Source organism: Primulina eburnea, chromosome 15 (genome assembly GCF_022965805.1).
Source record: "Primulina eburnea isolate SZY01 chromosome 15, ASM2296580v1, whole genome shotgun sequence".
Taxonomy (NCBI): Eukaryota; Viridiplantae; Streptophyta; class Magnoliopsida; order Lamiales; family Gesneriaceae; genus Primulina; species Primulina eburnea.
The window spans coordinates 27,469,848-27,497,384 of record NC_133115.1 but is presented as its reverse complement, the minus strand read 5'-3'; the positions used below and the strand labels follow the sequence as shown (position 1 = coordinate 27,497,384).

General features: G+C 35.0%; 1 protein-coding gene across 1 annotated transcript; it reads left to right on the top strand.

The window, feature by feature from the left end:
* The first annotated feature begins 3,751 nt into the window (after window positions 1–3,751).
* On the top strand, window positions 3,752–5,960 carry LOC140814843 (uncharacterized). Its single transcript, XM_073173935.1, has 3 exons — window positions 3,752–3,937; window positions 4,262–4,391; window positions 5,015–5,960. Exons 1-3 carry the CDS (start codon window positions 3,805–3,807, stop codon window positions 5,700–5,702), a joined length of 951 nt encoding a protein of 316 aa, XP_073030036.1. The 5' UTR covers window positions 3,752–3,804; the 3' UTR covers window positions 5,703–5,960.
* Window positions 5,961–27,537: the final 21,577 nt, after the last annotated feature.

Here is a 27,537-nt window from a genome sequence, read left to right as displayed (position 1 = left end):
TCACACCATGTGACATATAATACAGTGAATAAATGTAAATATCAGCAGCACAAATGATCTTCTAGATCTGATCAACACTTGAGTGCGTGTTGATTTTCTTTTATTTTTTGCATGTTTGGAAGACTTGAAACATAGAGAGATGATTCATAACAGTATTCAGAGATATATTAAGAGAGTTTTTGTGTATCATCTTGGAATTTTCAATGTTGAATAAAAATGGGTATTTCATATGTTGCGAGGACATGTACCAAAAATAGACTTTGTTATTTTTTTATACCCAAAATGGTAGTGAGCAATAAATGGTCTCGTAGGGTTTAGTTAATGAAGTATACTACTCAATTATCAGAATGGTCTCATAAATAGAGTCATTCTCTAACATTCAATGCCCAATCAGATACGGGCTACTGAATGTATTTCTTAAGATGCTTAGAAGTCTATTGAATTTTTATTTATCTCACAGAGTCAAGAATACTGCTTCTGTTTTCTTGTATTCTAGTATAATGGTGATTGCTGCTATTCTATGAAAAACTATCTACTAGATTTTCTTAATCTTTAAGAGGCGGCACATCACCCAAACTAAAAGTTCCTAACAATAACTATGTAAAAAAATTTGTTGATCATATACATTTTTCATAATATATATAGATAGTTAAAAATATTTAATATGGTCAAGGAAATTAGGGGGAAAAAATATTCTGGACACCCACAGTACACACACATTCATTTGGGCAGGTTTGTGTACACTTATGCAAAGATTCGAGAGAATAATAATGATTAAAATCTAGACTAATCACTTAATTTCATGTGATTCAAAAATCAAATCATGAAGCTAGGGAATATTACTAACTGATACCCCATAAGGATCCGGATCATAGACGACCCGTAGTATTAAGTGGATAGCCCAGATCAGAGTCAATATGTCGGGTACTAGTCTTCATCAACCAGGCATTTATCCTCTTCCCGGGCAATCAAGAGCCCAGGCTCTCATACAAGCTCCAGAGTACCTTATCACCTGGGCTACCTCGAGAATTGCACCACACTCGAGTGTGATTTGTTTGGGTTGTCTAATCTTTCAGAGCAACATGCGTCTAGCGTGTTTTAAAAGTCATCAGAAGCAAAAATTATGGCAGCCGACTTACCATACCTAGCAGGTGGCACTGAAAACTAGGTAATGATGAGATTTACTACTATAAATAGCATGTATACTTCTCATTACGGATTCTGATTTTTGAACTCTCAAGCATACACATATATTCTCACATATATTGCTTGTGTTCTTCATTTTCAATCGGCTGACTTTAGCATTGGAATGGTTACGCCGGACACTCCTCTGATGCCCATTCACGAGTTCTTTTCTTATTTGCAAATGTTATTGAAGCCATTATTCTTACTCAAATCTCCTAAACATTAGATCACCTTCATTATCCGGTGGATTGCACACGTACTTCAACCCTGATTCACCTGGATAACATCATTGGTGCCATCTGTGGGAAATTGAGCTTAAGACGTTGATATGACTCCTACTAGAAGAACTAACCAGAACACTTCCCGGGCTCCTGGAGATGGTGCACTTACTTCGGGACAATGTGGTGGTCCTCCACATACAAGGCCTCCCCCTCTCATTACTTTATCCTCGGTGGAGTTGGCTCGGATGTTGGAGGAACCACGGTGGCAGCATGACAGGTCGACAAAAGCCTATGGTGGAGATGGCAATGGTCGGTCATGAACTTCAAGAAAGGTGGTCGAGTTCTACCTTTTTTAGGGAGAGATAATCTTGAGTTATGTATATGTCGTATGTATTTCATCAACTCTTGATAATATATGTATACATAAACATAGTCTTTCATGTATACTAGAATCGTATGAAATTTCCTTTTTGACAAGATTAGATAACCATTATCTAATCATGAGATTCTAGAACATTCTTGAATTCTCCTCGGGAGATTTTGATTTGGTGAAAATCCCACTAATCAACCTTTTACTAGAATATTCAATGTTTACTAATTAAAAAATTTTGAATTGTGAATTTATTATAATCTCGATCGATGATGTGACATTGACGATGTGAAAATAGTACAAACTCGTCATTATAGTGAAAATTGAACATGTTGAAAATCAAATTTTCTATTGATTCATTTTTTGCAGCTGTCTATTTTGGAAATCGTTCACTAAATTAGGTAGTTGAACTTTCTCACAAAATTAGCAGTCAAGCTAACTTCAACAACTTCTGAATACGAAATTCACTCATAAACACCTATATAAACAATATGTTTGATCTTCATTAAACTAAGTCATTAATTTATACTCATTTAATTCTACTATCTCAACGAGAACACATAATTCAATATTTGTATAACCTTCAATGGTTCAAGAATAAAGCTAGTCATAGGTTCACAACTCATTCATTCAAGACAACACATATATGGACTTACTCTAACTAGTCTCAATCTAGTGCATCAACCCCTTGATCATAAGAATGTCAAAAATCAAGTATGGTTATGTCAATCAGATCATGGTAAGAGCGTCTTGTAGCATCTCCCCATGATTTCTTAGGTATTATTGATAGTACCTTGTAATAACCAATAGATTATATTTAGCGTATATTACGCCCCCTTCAACTCATATACTTCAATCGAATCTTCAATATTTGGTATATCCAAATTAGCATGTGATGTATCTTTGAGTAAACATAGTGATATCGCCGTGCAACTAAGAAAACATTTTTCCCTAAAGTACAACGCATTCTCTGACTAGAGATTCTTTTCACTATTATCACATCAAATCATATAAGTATTCACACCCGTAAATGAGCGTTGTATCCCCGATTACAGAGTATCGACTCTTACATATGTCAAAACTACATAGAATCCCGCCACTCGATTGACTCTTGTGGAGTTGGTAAACGAATCAAATTGAAATTCTAGTACGTAGAGCCTTCATTTTGTCTTGGGCAAAGGACTAATGACGTACAACCATAACCACGTACTTGGAAAGTTTGAGTGAGATTTGTTAAATGATTCATCATATGATCATTTATCTGAATATTTTGACATATTATATTCAATGTCTTTATCCATACATCTTGTATGGATATACAAATAAAATAAATGTCATAAATGGATAAAAATATTATTAAAATAAATATTATTTTTATATAAGAATCAATAATGTTCAAGCCAGAAGTTGATTTGCTAAACACCTACTCTATTACCATATATGCAGTGTTGCGTCGAAAAAAATCTAAATTTAAAAAAATATAAAGATAATAGACTAAGAATGAAGTTTAACAAAATAAAAAACTTAAACCACAAAGAAATAAACATACAACACTAAAAATACAATATTTATCCCAACAAACAAACATGGCATTGCTTGGTTGTACGAAATTGGTGCATGTCGTGTTAATGGCATAAGATTTTATAATAAAAATAGGTATCATTTAAAAAAATAATCATTATTAAAGAAATTAGTGCCCCAGATCCTATAACTTCGAAAACACGTATTGATCATGAAAAAGTGCAGCTACGTAAAGTTTGTTAGAAAATACATGATGTCTACGTAGAATTATTCGCCAAAATAATTGTTATACCTTAACATATATAGTTGACAAAATGTCGTTTTAAGGTTAGATGGGAACAAAATCTGGGCCCTATTGTTAGGGTCCATTTTGACGCCTTCTGTCGGGACACCTGATTCGCTTGATTCCCAACATATTTAAGAGTAGAACAAGTGAGAAATTTACTCTAGAGTAAATTATTTTAACGATTATCAGACAACATAACTTGGCCCTTCCCAAGAGAAAAAATGGGACACCATTCTTGCTGCAACCAGCAAAAGGTGAAGAGGGGGCTTTGGTCACCGGAGGAAGACGAAAAGCTCATAAGATTCATCACTACTCATGGCTATGGCTGCTGGAGCGAAGTCCCGGAAAAAGCAGGTTCGTTCTAGCCTGTTCCTCCAACTCGATTAAGTTTTTCGACCAGCATGTTTACAGACAACGTTTCGATCTTATGGGAGTAGTAGCTTGATCTAATAAGTTAATTTATATATATTTCTTGTTGTAGCCAGGGTTTCAAAATATGGGTTTTTCAAAATTTTCGAGGTATTTTGTAAATATATTACCAAAATAGGGTGTGGGCACTTAAAATCACAAAAATAGGTTTTATTTCTTGGTGTTTTGTCCACATATTTTAATTTATTTATGTGATATAGTGATCTAACCCTAATAATGAGTAGTATCGTGAAAATTATACGTTTGCAGGGCTTCAAAGATGTGGGAAGAGTTGTCGACTGAGATGGATAAATTATTTGAGACCTGATATTAGAAGGGGAAGATTTACCCCAGAAGAAGAGAAGCTAATCATCAGCCTTCATGGAGCTGTAGGGAACAGGTATTAAATATTGACTAAATATGTATTCCTCCACTCCAAGTTTTTCTTTGTATTCGAAACTATCGAACATGGTATATGTTTGTTCCGAATGAATCGAAGAAAGAGCTATTTATTTCTCAGCATGGAAATTGTAGTCGAATCACAGCTCGATATTAACTTAGTAGAGCTTGTTGGTGCTTGAGCTAGAACTTGATACTTCTTGTTTGCTCGGAATCGGCTTTGGCTTATAATTGTACTTCACTTTCAGAAAAAATGTTTTAGGAGCTTTTGGCTGACAAATTGAGAAGTTGTTGAGCAGACAATGTCATGATTTGTTTATCGCTCAATTATTGTGGATTATTCTAGGGTTTGTTCAAAATTACATGTCATAGAAGATGGACATGGCTTCGTTTACACATTTCTGATTTAGATACTAAGCTTCAAACAAACATGAAAATATAGCTTATTAATGCACTATACACATTAAATATATGGGACTTCCATTATACAAATTAAGTTACTCTAAATGTAAGCCATATTATATATAATCATAAGAACTTGGTGTAATTTGAATCTTTATTTTTACAATATCATTTCTTTGCCTCTGTATCAAGTACTAAAGTGCATGTCAAAATGAATTGTAGGTGGGCTCATATAGCCAGTCATTTGCCTGGAAGAACTGACAATGAGATAAAGAACTACTGGAATTCATGGATCAAAAAGAAGATAAGAAAGCCATCGAGAACGTCGACAAAAACTAAGTCTAGCGCCGACCAAACTTCCCAGCTCGCATTCGAACAAAGCAGGCAACCACACTTCTTGAATCAAGACATGGCCGTAAAATCACAATTCCAAGAAACCGTTATCCCATTACCTGGCGCCTCGTTCATCTTTGACATCGGTTCAACATTCGAGAACTCAAACGAGAATAACAATGCTCGAATGGATCACGTTTTCCAAGAAACTGCTGGATTGGATTCGGAGTCTTGGCAAATAAGCCATAACCTTGATCAAATGCAAGCCAGTGATCAAATACTCCAACCGATCGCGATGTTTACTAACACAACCAATTCGGGTCTTCTGTCACCTTTGATGGAGAACTTTTTGCTCCCGATTGAAGTGCAATCTTGCGGCATCAATATGGGAGGAGGAGGGCAAATGGCCCTTGATTTTTTGCAAAGAAATGAAATGAATGAGTGGGGTTTGATCGACTCTCAACAATGTCCAAGCTATGTGTTTTGGGACCAAGCAGGACAACTCGGTGTGGAGGAAATTGTCCCATGTTCATCAAACATGGAAACGATGTTGTCTACTTATCCATCATGCCTTTAACTGAAATATATATATATATATATATATATATATATATATATATATATAGTATTTAACCCTGATTTCTTTATAACCCTAGTAACATTTATATATTGTGTGTGCACTATCTATTTTATGTATTTATTTTCTGTTTTCGAGATGAATTAAGTTATACATTTGAGATGGTGAAGAAAGTTGTATCTTCCCAAAAAAATTTGGATTTTAAATATTTCTTGGATTATATATAAATAAACGGAAAGAAGGAATAAGGGAAGTGATTCTCCACATCGTGTTTCTCCTCATTATTGGAAATATATACGCACTGGCAATCGTACGTGATTCGCATACGTTTAGGTCACGTGTCACTGTTTGGATTCATTGTGGGGAAACGTGATTTTTGTTTGTTTACTTCATAATTATTTTATTACCTTAGTTTAATAGTTTCTATATTTCAATCTATGAATTCATTTTGTTAACAATGATATTGGTCTTCTTTCGCACAATTATTTCTAATAAAGCTACTTTAAAAATGAAAAAATTCACCTCAAATTATTCATTATTTTTCAATTTTTGTTAAAAGTAATATGATTCTCAAATCTCTCCTTAATATTGAATATTTTTTCAAAACTAATATATTGAAACATTTCATGTTCGTAATCTTGATTGATTTTGATGTTAACAAAACTTGTTATTTTGTTACTAATGGTTTATCGTAGTGCGCATGATACTGTACCTAATCAGAAGCCGAACTGATCAGTTATCTCGCCTAACTGAAGCTCTCGAGAATGCCAACTGATTGCCCAAGCTGAATCACTCCAACTGATGTATCGAATAATAGTTCCACCGATTGATCAGTTGTTAGGTAGCAAAAGACCTTCGGAAGCCCGACCAGCTGAGGAAGTGCTCAACTGATGGAAAGTTCAACTGACCAATTCAACTGAACCAGTGTAACTAGTTAAGCTGACGAGAAAATTGATTTCACCAGACCAGTTCAAAGCATCAGTCAGGAATCAATCAGTATGGAGAACACGACAAGATTATTCAATGGAATCCAGCTGTGTGCACTGGGTAAATATATGTACTATGAGTAGTACAATTAATGGACGTTGCAGCAAAGATTAAAGCCGAGAGATTTCTGGAGACATGTCGGAAAAGTCGAGACACAAAGTCCTAGGAACAAATTCAAGCTGCAACTGATACAATTATTGAGTCTCACTGTACGATCAGCTTCCCGCCTATAAATAGAAGATCGGTGAAGATCAATATAAGAGGAAGTGTGTGAAAAACAGAGAGAAATGGAACACACATGGTATATTAGTTTACAAGAAGCAATCAGCCTAGAGGAAACACTTCATCGTGTTATCATCTTAGATTAGAAGCACAATTCTCTCAGTGTGTGAGAACACTTTCGTGTGGTATTTAGAGATCAGTTCTCACACACGGACACACCACCACTCAAATACTATCTTGCACAAAAACGTTAAACTTGTGTATGTAGCCTTTGACAAACAGACATTAAACAAGTGTTGGCTGAAAGGTGCTGCCTTCAGTCTAGATTAGGAGTTCAGTTGAGGCAGTAGTGTAAGTCCTAAGTTGAGTGGGTTTGTACAAGTAGTTGTATAAATCAAAGTCTTCAAGTGGATCCTACCCGACGTGGTAGAAGGGGTGATGTATGAGCAGTTCAAGTCTCCGAATATCATGTGTACTTAACTGATTAACTATTTTTTCCAAACTGATTTGATCAGTTAGAGTATCTATCAGTTCAATTTTCACCGTAACTGAATTGACATATGCGACAACTGATTCTTTGTGTTTAAGTTATTCAGTTTACATAAGTTAAAATATTTTCTAATATAACATATTTCTTCACGAATGATTATTTCGAGTTTCTTCCGGTTGGTTTTTAAACCAAAATGAACACGAGCTATTGCATCTCATTGTTTTATTATGTTTGAAGCATCTTCGAAGGTTCTAGCACATGATCCGTCAGACGTAGTAGTTTTTAATTCTCAGAACTTCCATAAACAATTATTTTGTGCATTTATTTAAGTTTTTCTAGCCTAATTGTTCTTGATCCTTACTGTTTATTCTTCAAACCGATTCAGTGGGCTCTTTCCACAAATTTTCCTGAATGTTTGTTTACTGAACCTTGACCGACGATAATTAAAATTCAATTGTTGATAACCTAACCAAATTTTCTGAGATTTTGTAAAGATTGTTTATTCACCCCTTTCTAATAAATCTCTCGACCCCAACAAGTGGTATTAGAACATGTTAATTATTATATCTGAACAATAAAAAACATATAATTTCCTTCCCCAGCATGATTTCAATATTCTCTAAGGAAGTTTTTTATGACTAAAAGATAAGGATGCAAGCTCTTTTAGCTTTACGGGATGACAATTTGTGGTACAATATTATAGAAGGACCAATGAAGATTTTGAACCGAATAAAAAAATTTACATTTCAAAAGGTGTACCGCAAATGGTTGAAAAACCAAGGACATAATGGACCAGCGAATATAAGAAGAAAGTCAACTTAGATAATGTGGCTAAGGACATTCTATATAATACATTGCATATGGATGTATTCAGCAAGATTAAAATGTGATGAACTGAAAAGGATATTTGGAAAAATCTAATTCATCTATGAGAAGGCAATGGCCAAATGAAATAAAACGAACAATCTGTTGTAATACAGAATTTTGATAGATTCAAGGTAAAGCCCTAGATAATCAATTTCTGATTTTGATGAGAGAGTAAGCAGCATCATAATCGAATTGGATGTTCTTGAAAAATAATACGGAAACAAATAAATTGCCTTGAAACGATGAGGACATTCCCAAAATAGTGGGATTTCCAAATAATGGTCATGCGAGAATCAAATGATTTCAATAGGCTTTAATTGCATGATATGTTCAAATATTGTAAATCATTTGAGTTTGGGTTGGAATCCAGAACCGATGGTGAGTCCATCTCAAAGGTAAGGTGACTAAAGCATTGGTTGCTGCAAAATTGAGTAATGATATCATGTCATTATTCGTTAAGAAGTTTTTGAACTTTCTAAGGAAAAATAAAGGAAACTTTCATAATGGATGTGAATCCACTGATGAGGATGTTGGGATCGACATATTTTAAATGGATGTGAATAAAATTTTCAAAAATTTGTCACAAAACTTGAGTTGTCTTTAATAGTCATTAGTTGTTAAAACACTTTCTTGAATGGATATGTTTAACTTGACCACTTAAAATGATTTTGAATTCGAAAAATGGTCTGATTACACTTAATGATAAAATATATATTTTATGCAAGCATAAGCTAACAAGGCAGCTAAAATTAGACAAGCAAACAAGATAAAGTGTGCAAGTAAATGAGACAAAATTTTATAAAAGTTCGAAGATAAGCACTCGTATGTCTCCCCTTCTTCCACTTAGAAGAAATTTACTAAAATACTTTGATTTATAAAATCCTTGTACAAACTCAATTCGACGAGGATTTATCACATTCCTAAGTCCAAACTCTTGGTATCAATTAAACACAACATGTTTTGCCTTTATTGAGAAACCTAGCTTCACTTCCAATTGTTAGCTATGGATGGCTCGAGTTGGTAGGGTAGCACAAGTTGATCCCTGATGATCTGATGACAAATAGGATTGTGCTAGATAACCAGTTTTATATTTTAGAAAGAGTCAATGTGCTTGAAATCTTGTATATATGCAGATTGAATTCCTGTTAATTGAATTGTTGTAATGTGTCTTCTGAATCTGCATATTTATATTAAAAATTTCCAACGATAAGAAAACTTTTTAACGATGTACTAACTCTCGACAGAATGTCACCGTAAACTTCTCTTCACCGTACACTACACTAAATGCTCATTTAATGTTTTTTTACTTTTTACGGCTTTAGATCTTAGCTTTTGAAAGGTTTATTGGTTCTTTGACACCTTAGGAATCTTTTATGTCAATCGAAAATTGGTAGGATATTTTGATTTGTCACTTTATTTGATTGTCATTGAACTACATGATTTGTTTTATCCATATTGATCTGTTAGTGCCTAATCAGTTACAAACTAAAGGTCATACTCTATGTTGGGTGCAATAATTGTCCTTGCTTGGTAGAGCGATCGAACCATGGTGCTTGTGCTGCTGTGCGGTTTAAAAGATTTGAGTTGCACCATTACCACTAGCTATAGCTAGTGGTAAAGCGGTAAGCACTCGGTCCTACAATTGGTATCAGAGCCAATGTCATAGGTTCGATTCCCATTGATTGCAAGGAGTGCAATTATTGGGAGGGAGATTGTTGGGTGTAATAATTGTCCTTGCTTGGTAGAGCGATCGAACCATGGTGCTTGTGCTGCTGTGCGGTTTAAAAGATTTGAGTTGCACCATTACCACTAGCTATAGCTAGTGGTAAAGCGGTAAGCACTTGGTCCTACACTCTAATAAAATCTTCGATAAAACAGTCCGACTTGAAACAAATAAAAGATGATCTTCTGATGATATCTGCAGCTTGAGCTTCTGAAAAAATAGTGAGTGGTCTTAGTTGTCTAGTAGCTGGAGTCCTATATATACACAAGAAATACATCTAAACCTTGAAATAACTCGAGGTTGTTATTTGTCATTTACAAAAACTTAGGATAAAAAAATTATTCCAACAATTTCTCTCTTTTTGGTGATGAAAAAACCAAGTTGCGAGACTAAATACAATGATTACAGATAAATATTTAAGGACGATAAGGCTACTGGAAAAAAAATAATGTTTTTCATTGAGATAATGAAGAGCACTGTTACAATTTGCAGGAAATTAAAAGCCTTATTACACCTACAAAGTTAATGAAAAATCTATCTACGTAGATTTGAACCGTCACCACCACCATTGCTTCCACTAATTTTTTTCCGTCTAGCCTCTTCCTCTTGTGTCCTCCTCTCTTCAGTCCTCTCACCTTGTATCTTTTGTCCTTCCTACTTTTTGTAATTTCTTTACTATTTTTTGTCATCACCATGCAACTTGTACTCAAGGAGTTTTTGCATCTGGCTACCAAGGTTTGTCTGAATGTGATCAAGCCGAGTGTCCATTTGATTTTTAACTTGAGTAATCTGGACAGACAATTCAAAATTCATGTTGGCAGCTTGACTCTTCGTTTTGAGCTGGTCAGAACCAATATTGTTGCAAAGTTTCGTAATGAAACTGATATCCTTCAGAATCTATTACTTGAAGTGGCCAAATGCCATATTATGTGTAAAATGTTTTATTTCTAATTTACTAATGGACTCAGAGACATCATTCAACTGAATCGAAACTTGTTATCTCATAGAATGTTCATGACATTCTTCATGATCAGAAACTTATTTGGCCTGAGATGTTGAAGGACAGATCTTATACATGTCGGGAGGATTGGCTGAGAAATGGTAGTAATATGAATGATTATCCCTCCACGTGTTTGATTTTCAGAGGGAATGTAATCATGCAATTTTTGAGTACAGTTGGAGGTTGGAGTAGTGATTGGTGAGATTTTGAGTTTCAGTGGTTCGTTCTGGACCAGGCTGTGGCTCAGCCATTTTTTCCATTTGTTCAGGTCTTTGTTGGACCTGTGCATCATCTGTCCCAAAGGAATTGGGAATCACCATCTCCTTGTTGGTCAGATATGCCAGCGATATAATCTCATCTTATTGCATTTGTGCACCGACTTGAGTGCTGCAAAGTGATTAAATATTCAGTTCTTCTTTGGTTTAGTCACCTTCACCATCGGACATTGGATCTTGAGACATGGGAGACGAAAGGTTTATTTTTTACTGGTCAAATTCAAATAGGGATAAATATTGACCACTTCAGCGAAATTAATTTGGACTGTGGGTTGAGTCTGTTCAATGTCTTGCTGGTCACCATCTTGATTTCATTCTGGTACACGGGATTCTTGAGAAACTTTTTCCTGTCATAAGAAGTTCATATTTTTTCCACTTGACATTTACAACCATTTAAATGGACAATGAATCAATTTCAAGTTGACTTATCATTTTAGCGTCATCTCGAGTCGTTAGGCAGTGTGCAACAAAATTCTCATGCTTTTATCGAATGATTTGGCGTAACACACTTCCCCTAAGCTCCATTTAAATGAAGTCTTTCCGTTGTAAGGCTTCAAAAATTAAATCTTTTTCATCCCAATTCAAAGTTTTGTGTTCGTAAACTTCTCTGATCCTATTCTCATTATTAATGGTTGTAAAATGAAATATGGTTTGATAATCTACCCAACAATCGAATATCCCATTTTATCTTTTGAAATCTCATCAATTCTCTACAAGCCAAGGTGAATGGAAGTTTGAGCATTTGTAAGCTTCACCGATTCAACAAATATTTGCTTCTTGAACTTTGGGTCTATGGTTGGTAGACTAAATAGGGTAGAAATCTCTTTTTTTTCCAAAAATTTTACTCCAATCAGAATGGAGATATGAATGGCAGAACCGGTGCCAGTTTGATTAGTTCATATACGTGCTTGATCAGTTAGATTTTCTTGGCCTTTGGCTTCTCAGCCTTTTGTTTATGCTCATCCATTTTCTTGTCCGCACTAAACACATTAGTGAGAGGGGCTTCTACCTGTTATTTTCTATTTCGGAATCTAAAGAGAAAACCAATTTCTCCATGCTCTCTTGGGCCGGTTTCTTGGCTGGCTTGACTTTCTTCTCTTCTCTTGTTCTTCCCCATGCTCAATCTTAATAGTCAACTGCTCGACTCCAGTTGTCACTTTCTCCTTTCTATAAGCTTCAACAGCTGGCCAGTTGATTCGTTTGACTGGGTTGAGTTTGCAAACATCCACAAAAGTAATAGAGTGTTGTTCGAGTAGATAGCAGATGGGGATAGCAAACCCGTGTGACTATGAACCAACTTTGATCATTGTTGTGAAGGTTTTGAATAGAATGTCTTACCAGTTCACACTGAGCTTTGATACAATGATCTCCATCATCATAAACCTTTCAATAGTAATCTTGTCAAAAGCACCTGCTTTTGCCAACAAGAATTTGCTGACAAGATCTGTAAGCAACGTTTATTCCAGTTTTAGATATTTCTTCAAACATGTAGGATGGGAGGACTTCGGGAAATTGAAAACTTTGTCTACCAATGAGCGGCATTCCCTTTCGTATGTTTTGACGGCTTGAAGATCAAACTTCTTGGCGAACAACTCCTGTGAGATAATAAGGTTGATCTCTGGAGAGTGAAAATTACATTTCCATTCTCCATCTTCGTATTTTCAAAGAATTTATTGAGACCAGCTCAGAGAATTTGGTGCTGCAACCCAAGAAATTGAAATGTCCAGAGGCTTCCAACATCTTCAACATGGTGAGCATAGTGTTGTTTTTCATGGCAAGAGAGACTCGACTTTAATTCCTTCTAAATTAAGTTAATGGCTTGTTGATCTGTCGAAATGTACTCTAGCCAAATGTCCTTCTTCATTACTTGATCTAGGATGAAATGATGTTTAATGTCGGCATTCTTGGTCTGAAAATGCAAGGCAAGGTTGTAGGTAATTGCTATGGTACTCGTATTATCACAGAAGATTAGGGATTTAGCATCTTGAATTCCATAATCACTCAATTCTTTATGAATCTATAACAGTCGTGCACAACTCCTTGCATATAGGTACTCAGCTTCAGTCCTTGATGTGTCGATTGGTGTTTGTTTCTTGCTAAACCAAAATATCAGCATTTCTGCAATAAATTGACATGATCTGCTGGTGCTCTTCCTATCAATTTGGCAACCTGCATAATCTACATCTGAGGTTAAAACATGAGTATTTGGGGATAGAAAATACCCTATACAAGGAGTATCCTTGTGATATTTAAGAATTTTCTTAGCTTCAAAATATTAAGATTGTTAAGGATTAGCATGAAAACAAGTATATAAGAAAACAACTAACATGATTTATAGACGGCTAGCGATCAGATATAGTAGTGTGACAATTAGTACTCTATACATTGTAATGTCCACTCAAATTCCCTTTCATCCATGTCTAGTTTTATTTTATTGATGAACTCATATATGTAGCAACAACTGTGCATTCTGCATCCCAAACTTATTTAGAAAATCGTCAGTGTGCTTGTTCTGACTGATGAAGATGTCAGTACAAATAAGAATAAATACTATTCTAAATCACATGGAGATGTGAGCCAACGGCTAATTGTATCTTTGAACCATTGAGAGTCACACAAGTTTCTAAATTTGTGTTTCTGTTGAGATATTCAAAGTTCAAAGAGTTGAATTTGACAACTATAGTTTGATGTAGATCAAACAGAATGCTTATAAAAGAATTTATAAGTTAATTCCATAGGATGGAACAAGTGGAAGTTAGCTTAACTGCTAATTGAGTAAAGAGAGTAAGACTGCCAATTTTGGTAAAGTAATTCACAAAATTGGAAGCTGCCGAAAATGGAAATTTTGATCTTTAATGAAAATTTTAATTAATAAAAATTAAGAGTCCTAAGGGCACCAAGATTGGGAATCCTAGTGATATATGACATGTATTTTAAATAAATATGTTATCCAATGTTGATAATGCATAACATTAAAATAACACACAACAAAACTCCTTCTCAAAACAAGAGAAGCTCTCGGCCATCACCTAATTTTGAGAGAGAGAAAAATTCTAGTCGTGAGTTTCTTCATCGTGCCGCACTACTACCACCACACTTACTCTAGATTTCTGAAATTCGGTTTTCTTTATCACAACGCAGAAATTGTTTGTGATTTCTAGTACAATCCAAACAAGAAACCAATTCTCCGATCATCAACTTAATTCGACGATCAAAGCTGGGAGATCTGTTCGAAATGACATACAAGAAGGACAAACTCTGCAAATCTCAGATTGGTTAGGGGTCCTGCGTTAAATACGCGGAGGTAATAATTCTAAATACTCTATGGATGTTTAAATTCATACGACGCACAAGAAAAGTTTCGAGCGTCGAAACTAAAAATTTAGAACCTTCGATGTTCCTTGAATGCGAGAAAACAGTACTTCAACATCTTATTCATAGATTCTCCAACCCACATACTTTCTTTGTCTACATTTTCATAAAATAACTTGTTATTCTCGTCATTGAGTCTTAGAAATGAAAATATTTTATGTTATTTATTCGTTCTTATTATAGGATTGGCAGTATCCGTCCACTAATATAAAGATCAGAGCGTTAAATTTGTAATCCTCTTCATGATAATCCTCGTCACCTTCATCATCAAACTTCCTTCACTGGCCTCTCCTTTTGTGTCCAACCCAACTATTTCTTCTGCAAAAATAGTAATAATAATAATAATAATAATAATAATAATAATAATAATTTTCAAAGTAGGAAACAAGTAGAACTAAAGTACACTAACAAAAATCATTATTAAAAAACAATGACCCTCACACACAACAATCAAGAACTATAACCGCCTAGGACAATCAAAGGGACCACCAGTTCATTTTCCAAACAACAAATTGATCTAAAAACTACGACCACATAGGACATTGTGAAGAACCACCATTTAATTTTCCAAATAAAAAACGAAAAATAGTTCTCAAAATGACCGAGCAACAACTCATCAAGAAAAAATATAATATATATGAAAATTCAAAGTAAAATAACTCAAAAAAGGAATCATATTCAGGTGAGGGAAATTGATACTTAATAATGACCCGAATTTGCATTTCACACTAAAATTGAATGAGAAATTTTTGGACGATTTGAGGGCAGACCGCTTCAAGTAACAGAGTAAGAAGCAGTATCCAAGCACTTCTAAAGTGTTGAAAAAGCCTGATAAAGTACAAGATGTTTTTTCCATTGCAATAAGCCTAGACATTGGAATACATTTCCAAGAAATATCTAGCCCAGAAGAGTTCTGGCAATGGTATGTTTTATATTGAAATAAATGTCTCAATTAATTCGACTTATTGGGTATTAGATACTGGATGTGGATCTCATCAATGCAATAATTTGCAAGCGATGACAAGATGTATAAGGCCAAGGGAAGGTGAGACCTTCCTGAGGATGGACAATGAAGCAAGAGTTGCTGCAATGGCCATATGGGTACTTTATATTAAACAATAACTAAGTTGTTTTTTAGTGATGTTTTATATGTTTCATATTTGGTTAAAAATATTATTTCTATTTCTATGTTTGATAAATATGGATTTTCTTGATTATTTGCTAAATGTATTTGAAATATTTACAAGAATGAATGTTTATTTAGAAAGACAAAATACAAAACGATCTCTATAACTTAAAAATAAAATATATTACAACCAATCATATTGAAGTAAACATGATATCAATAATAACAAACAAAATTAAGCAATGTATTTTCCAAAGAAATATATTCTTGCTAGTGGAAGAAGGCATGTTTGACTCGTCGGATATAAATTCTCTAGATACATGTGAGTCATGTGTGAAAGTAAAGTGACCAAAGTCCATTTCCTAGATAAAGTAAAACGTGCACATAATCTGTTGGATTTGATCCATACAGATGTTTGTGGCCTGTAGAGTGTTAGAACGAGATATGACCAATCCTATTCATTATTTTTACGGATGACTACTCAAGGTATGTGTTGGGTTCAATAATTGTCCTTGCTTGGTAGAGCGATTGAATTGTGGTGCTTGAGCTGCTGTGTGGTTTAAAAGATTTGAGTTGCACCATTACTACTAGCTATATCTTTTGGTAAAGCGGTAAGCACTCGGTCCCACAATATGACTATGTGTATTTAATGAAATACAAGTCTGAAGCTTTGAAAGGTTCAAAGAATTCAAAGCTGAAGTAGAGAAACAATTAGGAAACAGTATTAAAATACTTTGATCTGATCGACGTGGAGAATAATTAAGTATTAAGTTTCAAGACTGCCTTAAAGAGAATGAGATTATCTCACAATGAACTCCCTTGCCACACCCCAGTGGAATGGTACGTCAGAACGCCGTGATCGAACATTGATGGACATGGTTCGATCTATTACGGGATTCACATAATTGTTGCCATCCCTTTGGAGATTTGCACCTGAAACAACGACAAAGTTGTTGAAGCAAGTGCATATAAAGGCAGTGGACAAAAATCATATTAGATATGGATGAAAAATCCACCCATATATTATTTCTTAAGAAAATGGGGATGTCCTAATTATGTGAAGCAGACAGAGGGAGACAAATTGGATAGTAGAGACAATTTGTGTTACTTTGTGGGACAACCAAAGAATTCAGCTGGATATTATTTCTATGATCATACTGAAACAAACGTATTTGTCTCAAAAAATGCCACTTTCTTAGAGAAAAAATTTCTATTAGATAGAAAATGAGGGATGATAGAACTTGAAGAGAATATCCAACTTCTGAAATAGTAGAAACCACACCCTATTATCCAGTTGAAGAAATACAAGCTCGTAGGAGATCCCTAATGGTCTCAAGGTCGCATAATAGGATGAGCCTGCTTCTTGGAGAAGACCAAGAAGAGCTCATTCCTGGATGTGATCCAAGAAAATTCAAAAAAACATTGTTTGATGCCGATTCATCAAAATGGCTTGAAGCCATGCAGTCCAAGATGGACTCCATGTATTCGAACCAATTATGTTCTTTAGTATATCTACCTGAGGGAATCATTCTCATATGAAGTTAATGGATCTACAAAAAGAAATTTGGGGCATATGAGAAGGTAATGACCTTAAAATTAGGATTGGTAGCAAAGGATATACTCAAGGGCAATATGTTGACTATGAGAAAATCGTTTCTCCAGTTGCAATGCTCAAGACCATTAGGATATTGCTAGTCTTATAGCATAGTATGATTATGAAATATGGCATGTGAATGTGAAGACAACCTTCCTTAGCGGTGACATTAAGGAAGAGATTTACATGTCTCAACCTGAAGGATTCACATCAGTAAGAAGTGAGCATAAAGTATGAAAATTTCAGATACCATCCATAGACTCAAACAAGCATCAAAGAGCAGGAACCTCTTTGATTTTTTCAAGAACCCTGAGGAACCTTGTATATACAAGAAGGTTAGTGGGAATACAGTGACATTTTTAGTACTTCATTTTGTTGATATACTACTCATTGGGAATGATGTGGGGATGTTCTAATCAACTAAAGTATGGTTAGATAGAAAATTATCCATGAAGGATATGAGAGAAGCATCCTACGTATTAGTAATACAGATTTATAAGGATAGATCGAAGAGGATGCTAGAGGTCACTAAATCCACTTATATCGATAACATACTGAGAAGATTCTTCATGGAGGAGTCCAAGAGACGATATCTCCCAATGCGTCATTGTGTGACTCTATCCAAGTCTATGTGCTCTAGGACTAATGAAGAAATAGAAACCATGAGCCGTATTCCATATTTGTCTGCTATAGGTAGTATAATGTATAGTGTGCTATCTACTCGATCTGATATTGCATTTACACTGAGTGTAGCATGAAATACCAATCGAATCCTGGTCCATTACATTGAAACCCTTGGAGGACATTCTTAAGTACTTGAACATAACTAAGAATTTGTTCTTGGTTTACGAAAGTGGATAATTAAAATTGGAAGGATATACTGATTCTACCTTCCAATCAGATGTGGTTGATTTGAAATCAATCTATGGATTTGTATTCAAGCTCAATGGTGGTGTTGTCTCTTGGAAAAGTTCTAAGAAAGAAACCATGGCAGATTCAACCATTAAGGCCGAAAACATAGTTGTGTCAGCTGTAGCAAAGGATGGGGTTTTTGTGAAGAAATTCATTCAAGATTTGAATGTCATTCCTCAAATAGTTGATCCACTCCCGGTCTATTATGACAACACTAGTGCCATTGAGCAAGCAAAGGAACCGAGATTTCATCAGTGATCCAAACATTTACTGAGGAAGTTCGACTTAATCCGAGAGATTGTATGAAGATGAGACATATCAATCGAGAGAGTCATCTCTGCAAACAACATTGATGATTCACTGATGAAGCCCCAGCCAGGACCATTGTTTGAGAAGCATCGTGAAGCAATGAGTCTAAGATCTACGTGTAAGGTCCAAAAATAAAACGATGTAATCCAACTATATGCAAATCTGTGGAAAACAGGTAATAGCTAATTAAATGATTTTAATTGCTTAAAATTAATTATGTTGATATGTTTATACGGTTTTAAAGGAGTTTTCTTATTGAATGCATAAAACTGTATTTTTAAAAGTTATTGGAGATGCGATCGAGGAACGGAGACCGAAGCCTGAAAAATGGAAAATATTTTTTATTAAATAATTGTTTTCAATTATTTAAATCAAGGTTGATGCTTTAATATATTTTTGAAAATAAGGGGTTTTGAGTTGATTTTATACGCCGAGACGTAATTTTTATCGTTATTCGATTTTCAACGAAAATAGGAACTTTCTGACAACTCAACTAATAATTTCACGAACTTTCCTAAACGAAATATTTATAAATACACTAATGGGTTTAATGAATCTATTATACTAGGATAATGGGCCCTGTCTTTCACACCCATGTATTTACTAAAATAAAAGCCTAAACTGTTGGAAACCAAATTTCGGAGTTTGACAAACTGAAGAAACTAACTGAATTATGAGACAACTGAATATTTAACAACTGAAACCAGCTGAACAAATGAAGAAAACTGATCAGTTGGAAACCGATCAGTTAATATACTCAGCCGCATAAGTTTCAGTCAAAACATATCTCAACTGAATGCTTCTCGGGAAAAAACATTCAACCGACAAAAGGACATAGTAAACAACAAATGAATATGGAAAGCCGTACCTCAATCATTACAGCATAGAACAACATATTTCGGCTACTGCAATTAAGACGCCGTATGACAATCAATAAAGAGAACATTGCCCAACAAATGATGAAGTGGCATTCAACGGATACTAGAATTCAAATGCATATCAAAGTTACCGTTGAAAGAGAAGTATAAATATGACTGAAGAACAGCAGAAGAAAAAGAGACGATCATTCAATCTTAATCTTGCTGTTACTCTGTCAAAATCTTAGTTCACTTTCATTTGAATTACTCGTAGCAATCAAGGCTACAATCTGAGCTTATTAGCACTCTCTAAAAGCTGTTAGATTCAACTGTGCTAATATCAGTTACGTATTGAGAATATTGTGTAGAACTAAGAGTTTCAGTTTTGGCAGTTGTAAGTCCAAACTGAAGTGGGTCTGTACAAGTGTTGTACTTGATCAAAGTCTTTTAGTGAATATCCTATCCTTGTGATAGAATGGGTGACGTAGGAGTAATTAAATTCTCCGAACATCCAGAAACAACTCTTGCATATTTCTTTCAGTTTTGTATTCTATCTTTCAGTCAGTTACTTTCCGCAACTACTCTAGTTTAACTGATTGTTATTGACCAACAAGATTCCGAGATTCAGTTTGTCACTAAACTGAACTCAAATATTGTTAAAGAACAATTTTAAGTGTAAGTGTTTATTCAACCCCCCTTTCTAAACACTCTTGTTACGACAACTGATCCTATCAAGTGGTATCAGAGCAGTTGAATCTTGTTCTTGAATACTTTTGATCTATAAATCTGCTAGCATGACTTCATTCAATAAAATTCCTATGTTCTCAAGAGAAGATTCCGATGACTGGAAAATCAGAATGCAGGCTCATTTAGCTGCACAAGATGATGACATGTGGTATGTCATAACAGACGGACCCATGAAAATTCTAAAAGCAAACACAGCAATTGCCATAACTGAAGGGGCACCACAGAGAATTCAAAAGCCCAGAGAAGAGTGGACAACTGAGGACAAAAGGAAAGCTAATCTTGACAATGTGGCCAAAAATACTCTATACAAAATACTGGACAAAGCAACCTTCAACAAAATAAAGATGTGCAAAACAGCAAAAAAATTTGGGAGAAGTTGATTCAGTTATATGAAGGAAATGACCAAACAAAAGAAAATAAACTCTCAGTTGCTGTTCAGAAATTTGACAATATCAAAATGAAGGTTGGAGAATCAATGAATGAGTATGATGAAAGGGTGAGCATTATTGTAAATGAATTAAATGCACTCGGAAAAGTGTATACCAACAAAGAGGTTGCACTAAAAGTAATGAGAGGTCTTCCAAAGGAATGGGATGTCAAAACTATGGCTATGAGAGAATCAAAAGATTTAAACCAGATCGAACTTCATGAACTATTTGCTGATTTAAAAGCTTATGAATTTGAATTGCAGAACAGAGAAGGAGAACCATATACTCCTACAACTACAACTGCTTTAGCAGCTGTCAGAACTGAACCAACTAGTTCAGCCGAGAAATCTTCTGATCAGTTAAGCAATGATGCTATGTCATTATTCATCAAAAAGTTTGGGAGGTTCATGAGAAAGAACCAAGGAAACTTTCAGAAGCAATACCAGAGAAATAATTCCAAAGAAGAAACAAATGCTTGCTACAATTATTGCAAAACATGTCATTACATTGCTGACTGTCCTAAACCTAAAAAGGACAGTCAAGGATCAACTGACAGAAGAAAGAAACCATATGAGCATAAGAGAAGACTCGGAGATGATAAGAAAACCTACAGAAAGAAACACAAAGTTTTATCAGCTGAAGAGAACAAATCCAAATGGGCAGAAACTGATAGTGACGAATCAGAACCAGAAAGCTCATACAGCTCAAGTGATGAAGAAGAAGTCAAATGTCTAATGGCAAATGATACTGAAGCAGAATCTACAAGTCAACAGTTATTTGATTTTAGTTCAACTGACTTTACACGAGAAGAACTCATTTTAACATTTCATGAAATGGTAAATGAGTACCAGAAACTTGCATCATCATTTGAGGAAATAAAGTCAAAGCAAAATGATCCCATAGACAACAAAACCAAAACTGATGAATCAGTTGATAGGTTGAGTCTAAAAAGGGAAATTGCTGAGCTAAAAGCAGAGAGAAAGAAAGATCAGTCACTGATCCAGAAATTGATCCTTGAAAATTCAAAACAGACTGAACTCATTCAATCTTGGAATAAGTCGTCTACTGCATTGAATGAAATGCATAATTCACAAAAATCAGTTTCTGATGAAACTGGTGTAGGGTTCAGTAATCAAGGAGAAACGTTTTCAAATGATACTCAACCAAAGCTGACAATAAACAAAGGGAAGTACATTCAATTTGTCAGATCAACAGTAGAACAAGAGAAATTTGAGCCCAGCAAACTGAATGAAAAACCTATTGAGAATATGTATAAGGCCAGAAGACATGGAGTTGGTTACAGTCCAAAAATCTCTACTGACTCAGAAAATCATTCATAAAAAAGATTTAGCAAGAATTATTCAAACTATTATAATTGCAAACCAGTCCAGAAAAGATACAGACTAAACAATCAGTTGAACCAAGCTAAAATACATACTGTATCATCTATACACTATTCACCAAGCACACAAAAACCGAGAAAAACCATTTGGAATACAGATACTGGAAAGTCAGTTAGACTAATCCAAGTATGGGTTCCAAAGGGACTAATAAGAGTTGGACCCAAATAGATATGGGTACCAAATCATATTTTGTGTGTGTTTGCAGGTAACAGGTACAAATAAAAATTCAATATGGTATTTGGACAGCGGCTGCTCACGACATATGACAGGAGATGCAAGTATGTTATCTCAACTGATCAAATATAGTTGTCCAAACATCAGTTTCGGAGATAATTCCAAAGGTAAAACCATGGGTAAGGGTAAGATTATCCATGGTAACTTTACTATTAAAGATGTTTTATTAGTAGAGAATCTGAATTATAACTTGAGTAGTATCAGTCAGTTATGCGACAATGGATTCTCGGTACAATTTGATAAAAACTCATGCTTAGTTAAAACATCAACTGATGAAATCATACTAACTGGCAAACGATGTGGAAACATATATAAAGTCAGTTGGAATGAACAGCCTCATGCACCAGTCTGCTTCATTGCTTCAAAATCATCTCAAAACTGGTTATGGAATAAAAGGTTAAATCATTTAAACTTTAAATCCATTGCTTATCTGAGTAAACATGAACTTGTAACTGGTTTGCCCAAAATAAATTTTTCAAAAGAAAAACTTTGCTCAACATGTCAGTATGGAAAACAAGTACGATCTTCTTTCAAAAACAAGGGCTGTAAAATCTTCACCCCGATGCTTAGAACTATTGCACATGGATCTCTTCGGTCCAATACCAGTCATGAGCTTAGGGGGAATGAAATACACCTTGGTGGTCGTAGATGATTTTTCAAGATTTACTTGGGTTATATTTCTCAAATCCAAAGACCATACGGCTGCACAACTAATTAAACTCTTCAAAAGACTTTTAAATGAAAAATCAGTTGGGATTGATCGAATCAGATCTGATCGAGGAACTGAATTCATCAATCAAACACTTTTAAGTTTTCTATAAAATACTGAAATCAAGCATGAGCTCTCAGCAGCAAGAACTCCTCAGCAAAACGGTGTAGCTGAGAGAAGAAATCGGACCCTTAAAGAAGCTGCTAGAACAATGCTTGTTGATTCTGGCATTTCTAAAAGATTTTGGGCAGAGGCAGTAAACACTGCATGTTATACTCAGAACAGATCAATGATTAATAAGAATCATATGAAAACACCATATGAGATCTGGCATGGAAGAAAAAGTATAATCACTTATTTCAAAATATTCCGCTGTAGATGCTTTATTCATGATAATGGTAAAAATTACTTAAAAGCATTTGATGCCAAATCTGCAGAAGGAATATTCCTTGGATATTCATCAGTTAGTATAGATTATAGAGTCTTTAATAAGAAAACTTTAAATGTTGAAGAATCTGCGCATGTTGATTTTGATGAAATTGTACTAATTGATAAGCCAACTGATCAAGTTGAGATAGCTGATCGATTTACAGATATCAGTCTGGAAGATGATGACAAAGAAGAAAGTCATAACAATCAAGACATCTTTCAAACACCAGAACCAGAAATATTGGATCAATTAAATGAGCAGGAAGTCAATGATGACAATCAGTTATTAAAGCAAACTGATAACATTCAAATACCAGCTGACGAGGCATCAACTGAAGCTGAAAATTCCACTCAGTTACCAACTGAAGAAGTTGCTGATGAAACAAATGGAGAGTACAGATGGAGAAAATCACATCCACCACATCTGGTAATAGGAAATCCATCTGATCCAGGAAGAACTCGCAATCAAATGTTAAATTTATTTATTCATTCAGCATTTGTTTCACAACTGGAACCAAATAAAACTGATGAAGCTCTTGCTGATCCTAACTGGATAAATGCTATGCAAGAAGAGCTGAATCAGTTCACTCACAATAACGTCTGGAACTTAGTTCCAGGACCAACTTCAAAAACCATTATAGGTACAAAATGGGTGTACAGAAATAAACTAAACGAGGACGGTTCAGTTATACGCAACAAAGCAAGACTAGTAGCACAAGGATATAGGCAAGAAGAAGGAATTGACTACGATGAGACGTATGCTCCAGTTGCAAGATTGAAAGCAATCAGAATATTTCTTGCTTATGCATGTCACAAAAACTTCAAAGTTTACCAGATGGATGTGAAGAGTGCATTCCTAAATGGTCAGTTACAAGAAGAAGTATATGTCGAACAACCTCCAGGTTTTGTAAACCACAAACTTCCTGATCATGTATACTATTTGAACAAAGCATTATATGGTCTTAAACAAGCTCCCAGGGCTTGGTATGAAACTCTTTCAAAATTCCTAAGTGATCATGAATTTACAGTCGGATCAGTTGATAAGACCTTGTTTAAATTTACTAAAAATAATCATATTCTACTAGTTCAAATTTATGTTGATGATATAATTTTTGGGTCAACTAACCCCAAATTGTGCGAAAAGTTTGCTAAGTTAATGCAGGATAAGTTTGTAATGAGCATGATGGGTGAACTGACATTCTTTCTTGGACTGCAAGTGAAGCAACTGGAAACTGGTATATTCATTAGTCAAACAAAATATACAAAGGAGTTGCTAAAGAAATTTGGTATGGAATCATGTTCAGCTGCAACAACTCCCATGAGCTCATCAGTTAAACTAGACACTGACGAAGGGGGAATATCAGTGGAGGCGACATTATATAGAGGGTTAATAGGTTCATTGTTATACCAAACAGCCAGTCGTCCTGATAGTCTGTTTTTGATGTCTGTATGTGTGCTAGATTTCAAGCAAATCCTAAGTAATCACATTTCTCAGCTGCTAAAAGAATTCTGAGATATCTTAAGGACACGCAAAATGTTGGGCTATGGTATTCCAAAGACTCCACCTTCAATTTAGTTGGATACTCAGATGCAGATTATGCAGGATGTAAGCTTGATCGCAAAAGTACAAGTGGATCTTGTCAGTTCTTAGGAGACAGATTGATCTCTTGGTTCAGCAAGAAGCAGACATCCATGGCTACCTCAACAACAGAAGCAGAATATCTTGCTGCTGATAGCTGTTGTGCACAACTGATCTGGATTCAGCAACAACTGAAGGATTATGGAGTAACATCAACTGAATCGCCCATATTTTGTGATAATATCAGCACAATTGCCATCACTTACAATCCAGTTCTTCACTCAAGGACCAAGCATATAGATTTCAGGCATCACTTCATCAGGGATCATGCGTTAAAGAAGGATATTCGACTAGAATATATTTCAACTGAACAGCAAGCAGCTGACATCTTCACAAAACCATTACCCGAGGCTAAGTTTTCTTATTTTCGAAATATTCTTGGTTTAATTGATTTATCTTAGAAATTATTAGTAATATTGCTTCACTAACAGAATTATACGAAGAAAATAAGAACACAACAAATTAAAAATAACACTTCATTAAGAATACCAACGTTCCCATTTTACAGAAGATATCATGGCATCAACTGAATCTAGCCACGCCCTAACCCAATCATTTAACTCATAAATTCGAACTCTAGCAAATGCCCTAGATTTCGAAATCTTATCAACAACATGCCACTCCTTTCATAGCATCGCCTCCAAAAGACATTTTTCCAACCAAATCCCTAACATGTCTAACTTCAAAACGTTCAAGGTACTTCTGTGCTCTTGCCTCTTGAGCACGAGTAGGAATAGCACCACTGTCACTCACCCTCTTCAACTCATGAATCTTTTCCCAAGTTGAAATCACTTTCTGAAAGACATATATCTCCATCTTTCTCTTGATATTTGTTAAACGAGGGGTTGACTGTTCAGTAACATGAACATGAGTGCTGCTGCATGCATCAGAATCAGACATATTGAAATATTTTTGAACTGATATTGCATCACATTTTTATCACTATCATCTTATTTATAGAAAAATGACGTTGGAAAAGCTGAAGAGTCTCACGACATTTAATGCGTCTTTCACATTTACCAAGGACTTTAAGTTGTCAGTTGTTAATAGTCAACTGACACCAGTTTCAATTCTGTTAATAATTGATTAAATAGTCCCAGTTCATGATCAACAAATGACAGTTAGTTTCTCATCAATTTATGTCACAACTGATGAAATATATCACTTGCAGAAAAACAGAGTTAAAATCAGATAAATATTTCATTACTTATAAATGTTTGTCTGGATTACATCATCATACATATTCTCCACAACAATTATCCAAAATTTCAGCCAAACAGATAAAGAAGAAGGAGCAGTCATGAGAAAGCTGTGAGAATGAGCTATGCGCCTCAGATTTTCAATTCCTTGCGGAGCATCAGCTGATACATGTGACCATCCTTGAAGACGTCCACCCACACAGCAATATTCAAGTGTTCTCGCACTTGATTCAGTTCTGCCACCAATTCAGGAGTGGTGGCCTCCCCAGAATTGTACAAGAGCTCAAGCTCCTGCAATCGCTCCCAGTAATGCAGACTTTCGTAGAAGACTTCATCTTCTATCTCAGCCTTCCTGGCCTCTACAGAAAAGGGAGAAAGACTTGAGTCACCCGTATCAGATATTTTTGAATATTTTGGATGATATGTCTAAAACTAATTAAGTTATTTCTATTTATAGGAGAATATCAAGAAAGCTGAAGGGCCGCGATCATTTATCATATAACTCTTAAAGCTTTAAAATTATTTTTACATCGTCATTTTAAATGTTTTATGCACCAATTTAGGGGGAATATCAATTTTAAAAGGTTAACTGAGAAGACAGTTGTTTGTAACCTCTCAACTGAAATGAATCAGTTTCCCAACTGATCATTCAATTGGATTGTTTACAAATCTTCTCACATACGTTAACTAATTAAAATTTATTATATTCTAAATCAATTGACGTGACTGCAGATTGACGACGTGGCTTACTTTAAAACCGCTAACCTTTATACACATGATTACAGCACACGTACACTTATTTTTTATTCAAAATTTTCATGGACTGACACGTGTCCAGAATTTGAACAGTCACGCTCAAATGTACTATACCCGCTTCAATTCAGTTCTTCTCCTTCACGCATACGATCAGTTCTAAGAGCATACTAATTTCCAAAGCTTATTTTCTACGAATTTCAGATCATCTTACCTTCCGAAATGGCTAATCAGATCCCTGCTCACGTGATGAATGCCATGGCAATCGATTTTGACTCAATTTTATCAATTCAAGAAGCTGATATCAAAAATGTCTTTCTGAGGATTGAATCTGATGGGCTTAGAATGTTCTTGGGACAATCTTCACAAGAAATATACTCGAAGGAAGTGAATGAATTCTATCTGAAAGGGTATGTTACTATTGAAGGAAACATCGTTGTCACTATCAATGATCAGTTGCTGATCTTATCTGAAGAAAACTTCGGAGAAATGTTTTCCTTGCCGACTGATGGATATGTCAGTTTCTCTAAAGTGAAAACATTCGATATTGAGCAAATGCA

Bases quoted from the DNA above. Each gene is read 5' to 3' on its own strand.
- LOC140814843 (XM_073173935.1), top strand. From the start codon at position 3,805: ATGGGACACCATTCTTGCTGCAACCAGCAAAAGGTGAAGAGGGGGCTT. The intron at 3,938-4,261 runs GTTCGTTCTAGC...ATACGTTTGCAG, and splicing joins CGAAGTCCCGGAAAAAGCAG to GGCTTCAAAGATGTGGGAAG. The intron at 4,392-5,014 runs GTATTAAATATT...AATGAATTGTAG, and splicing joins CATGGAGCTGTAGGGAACAG to GTGGGCTCATATAGCCAGTC.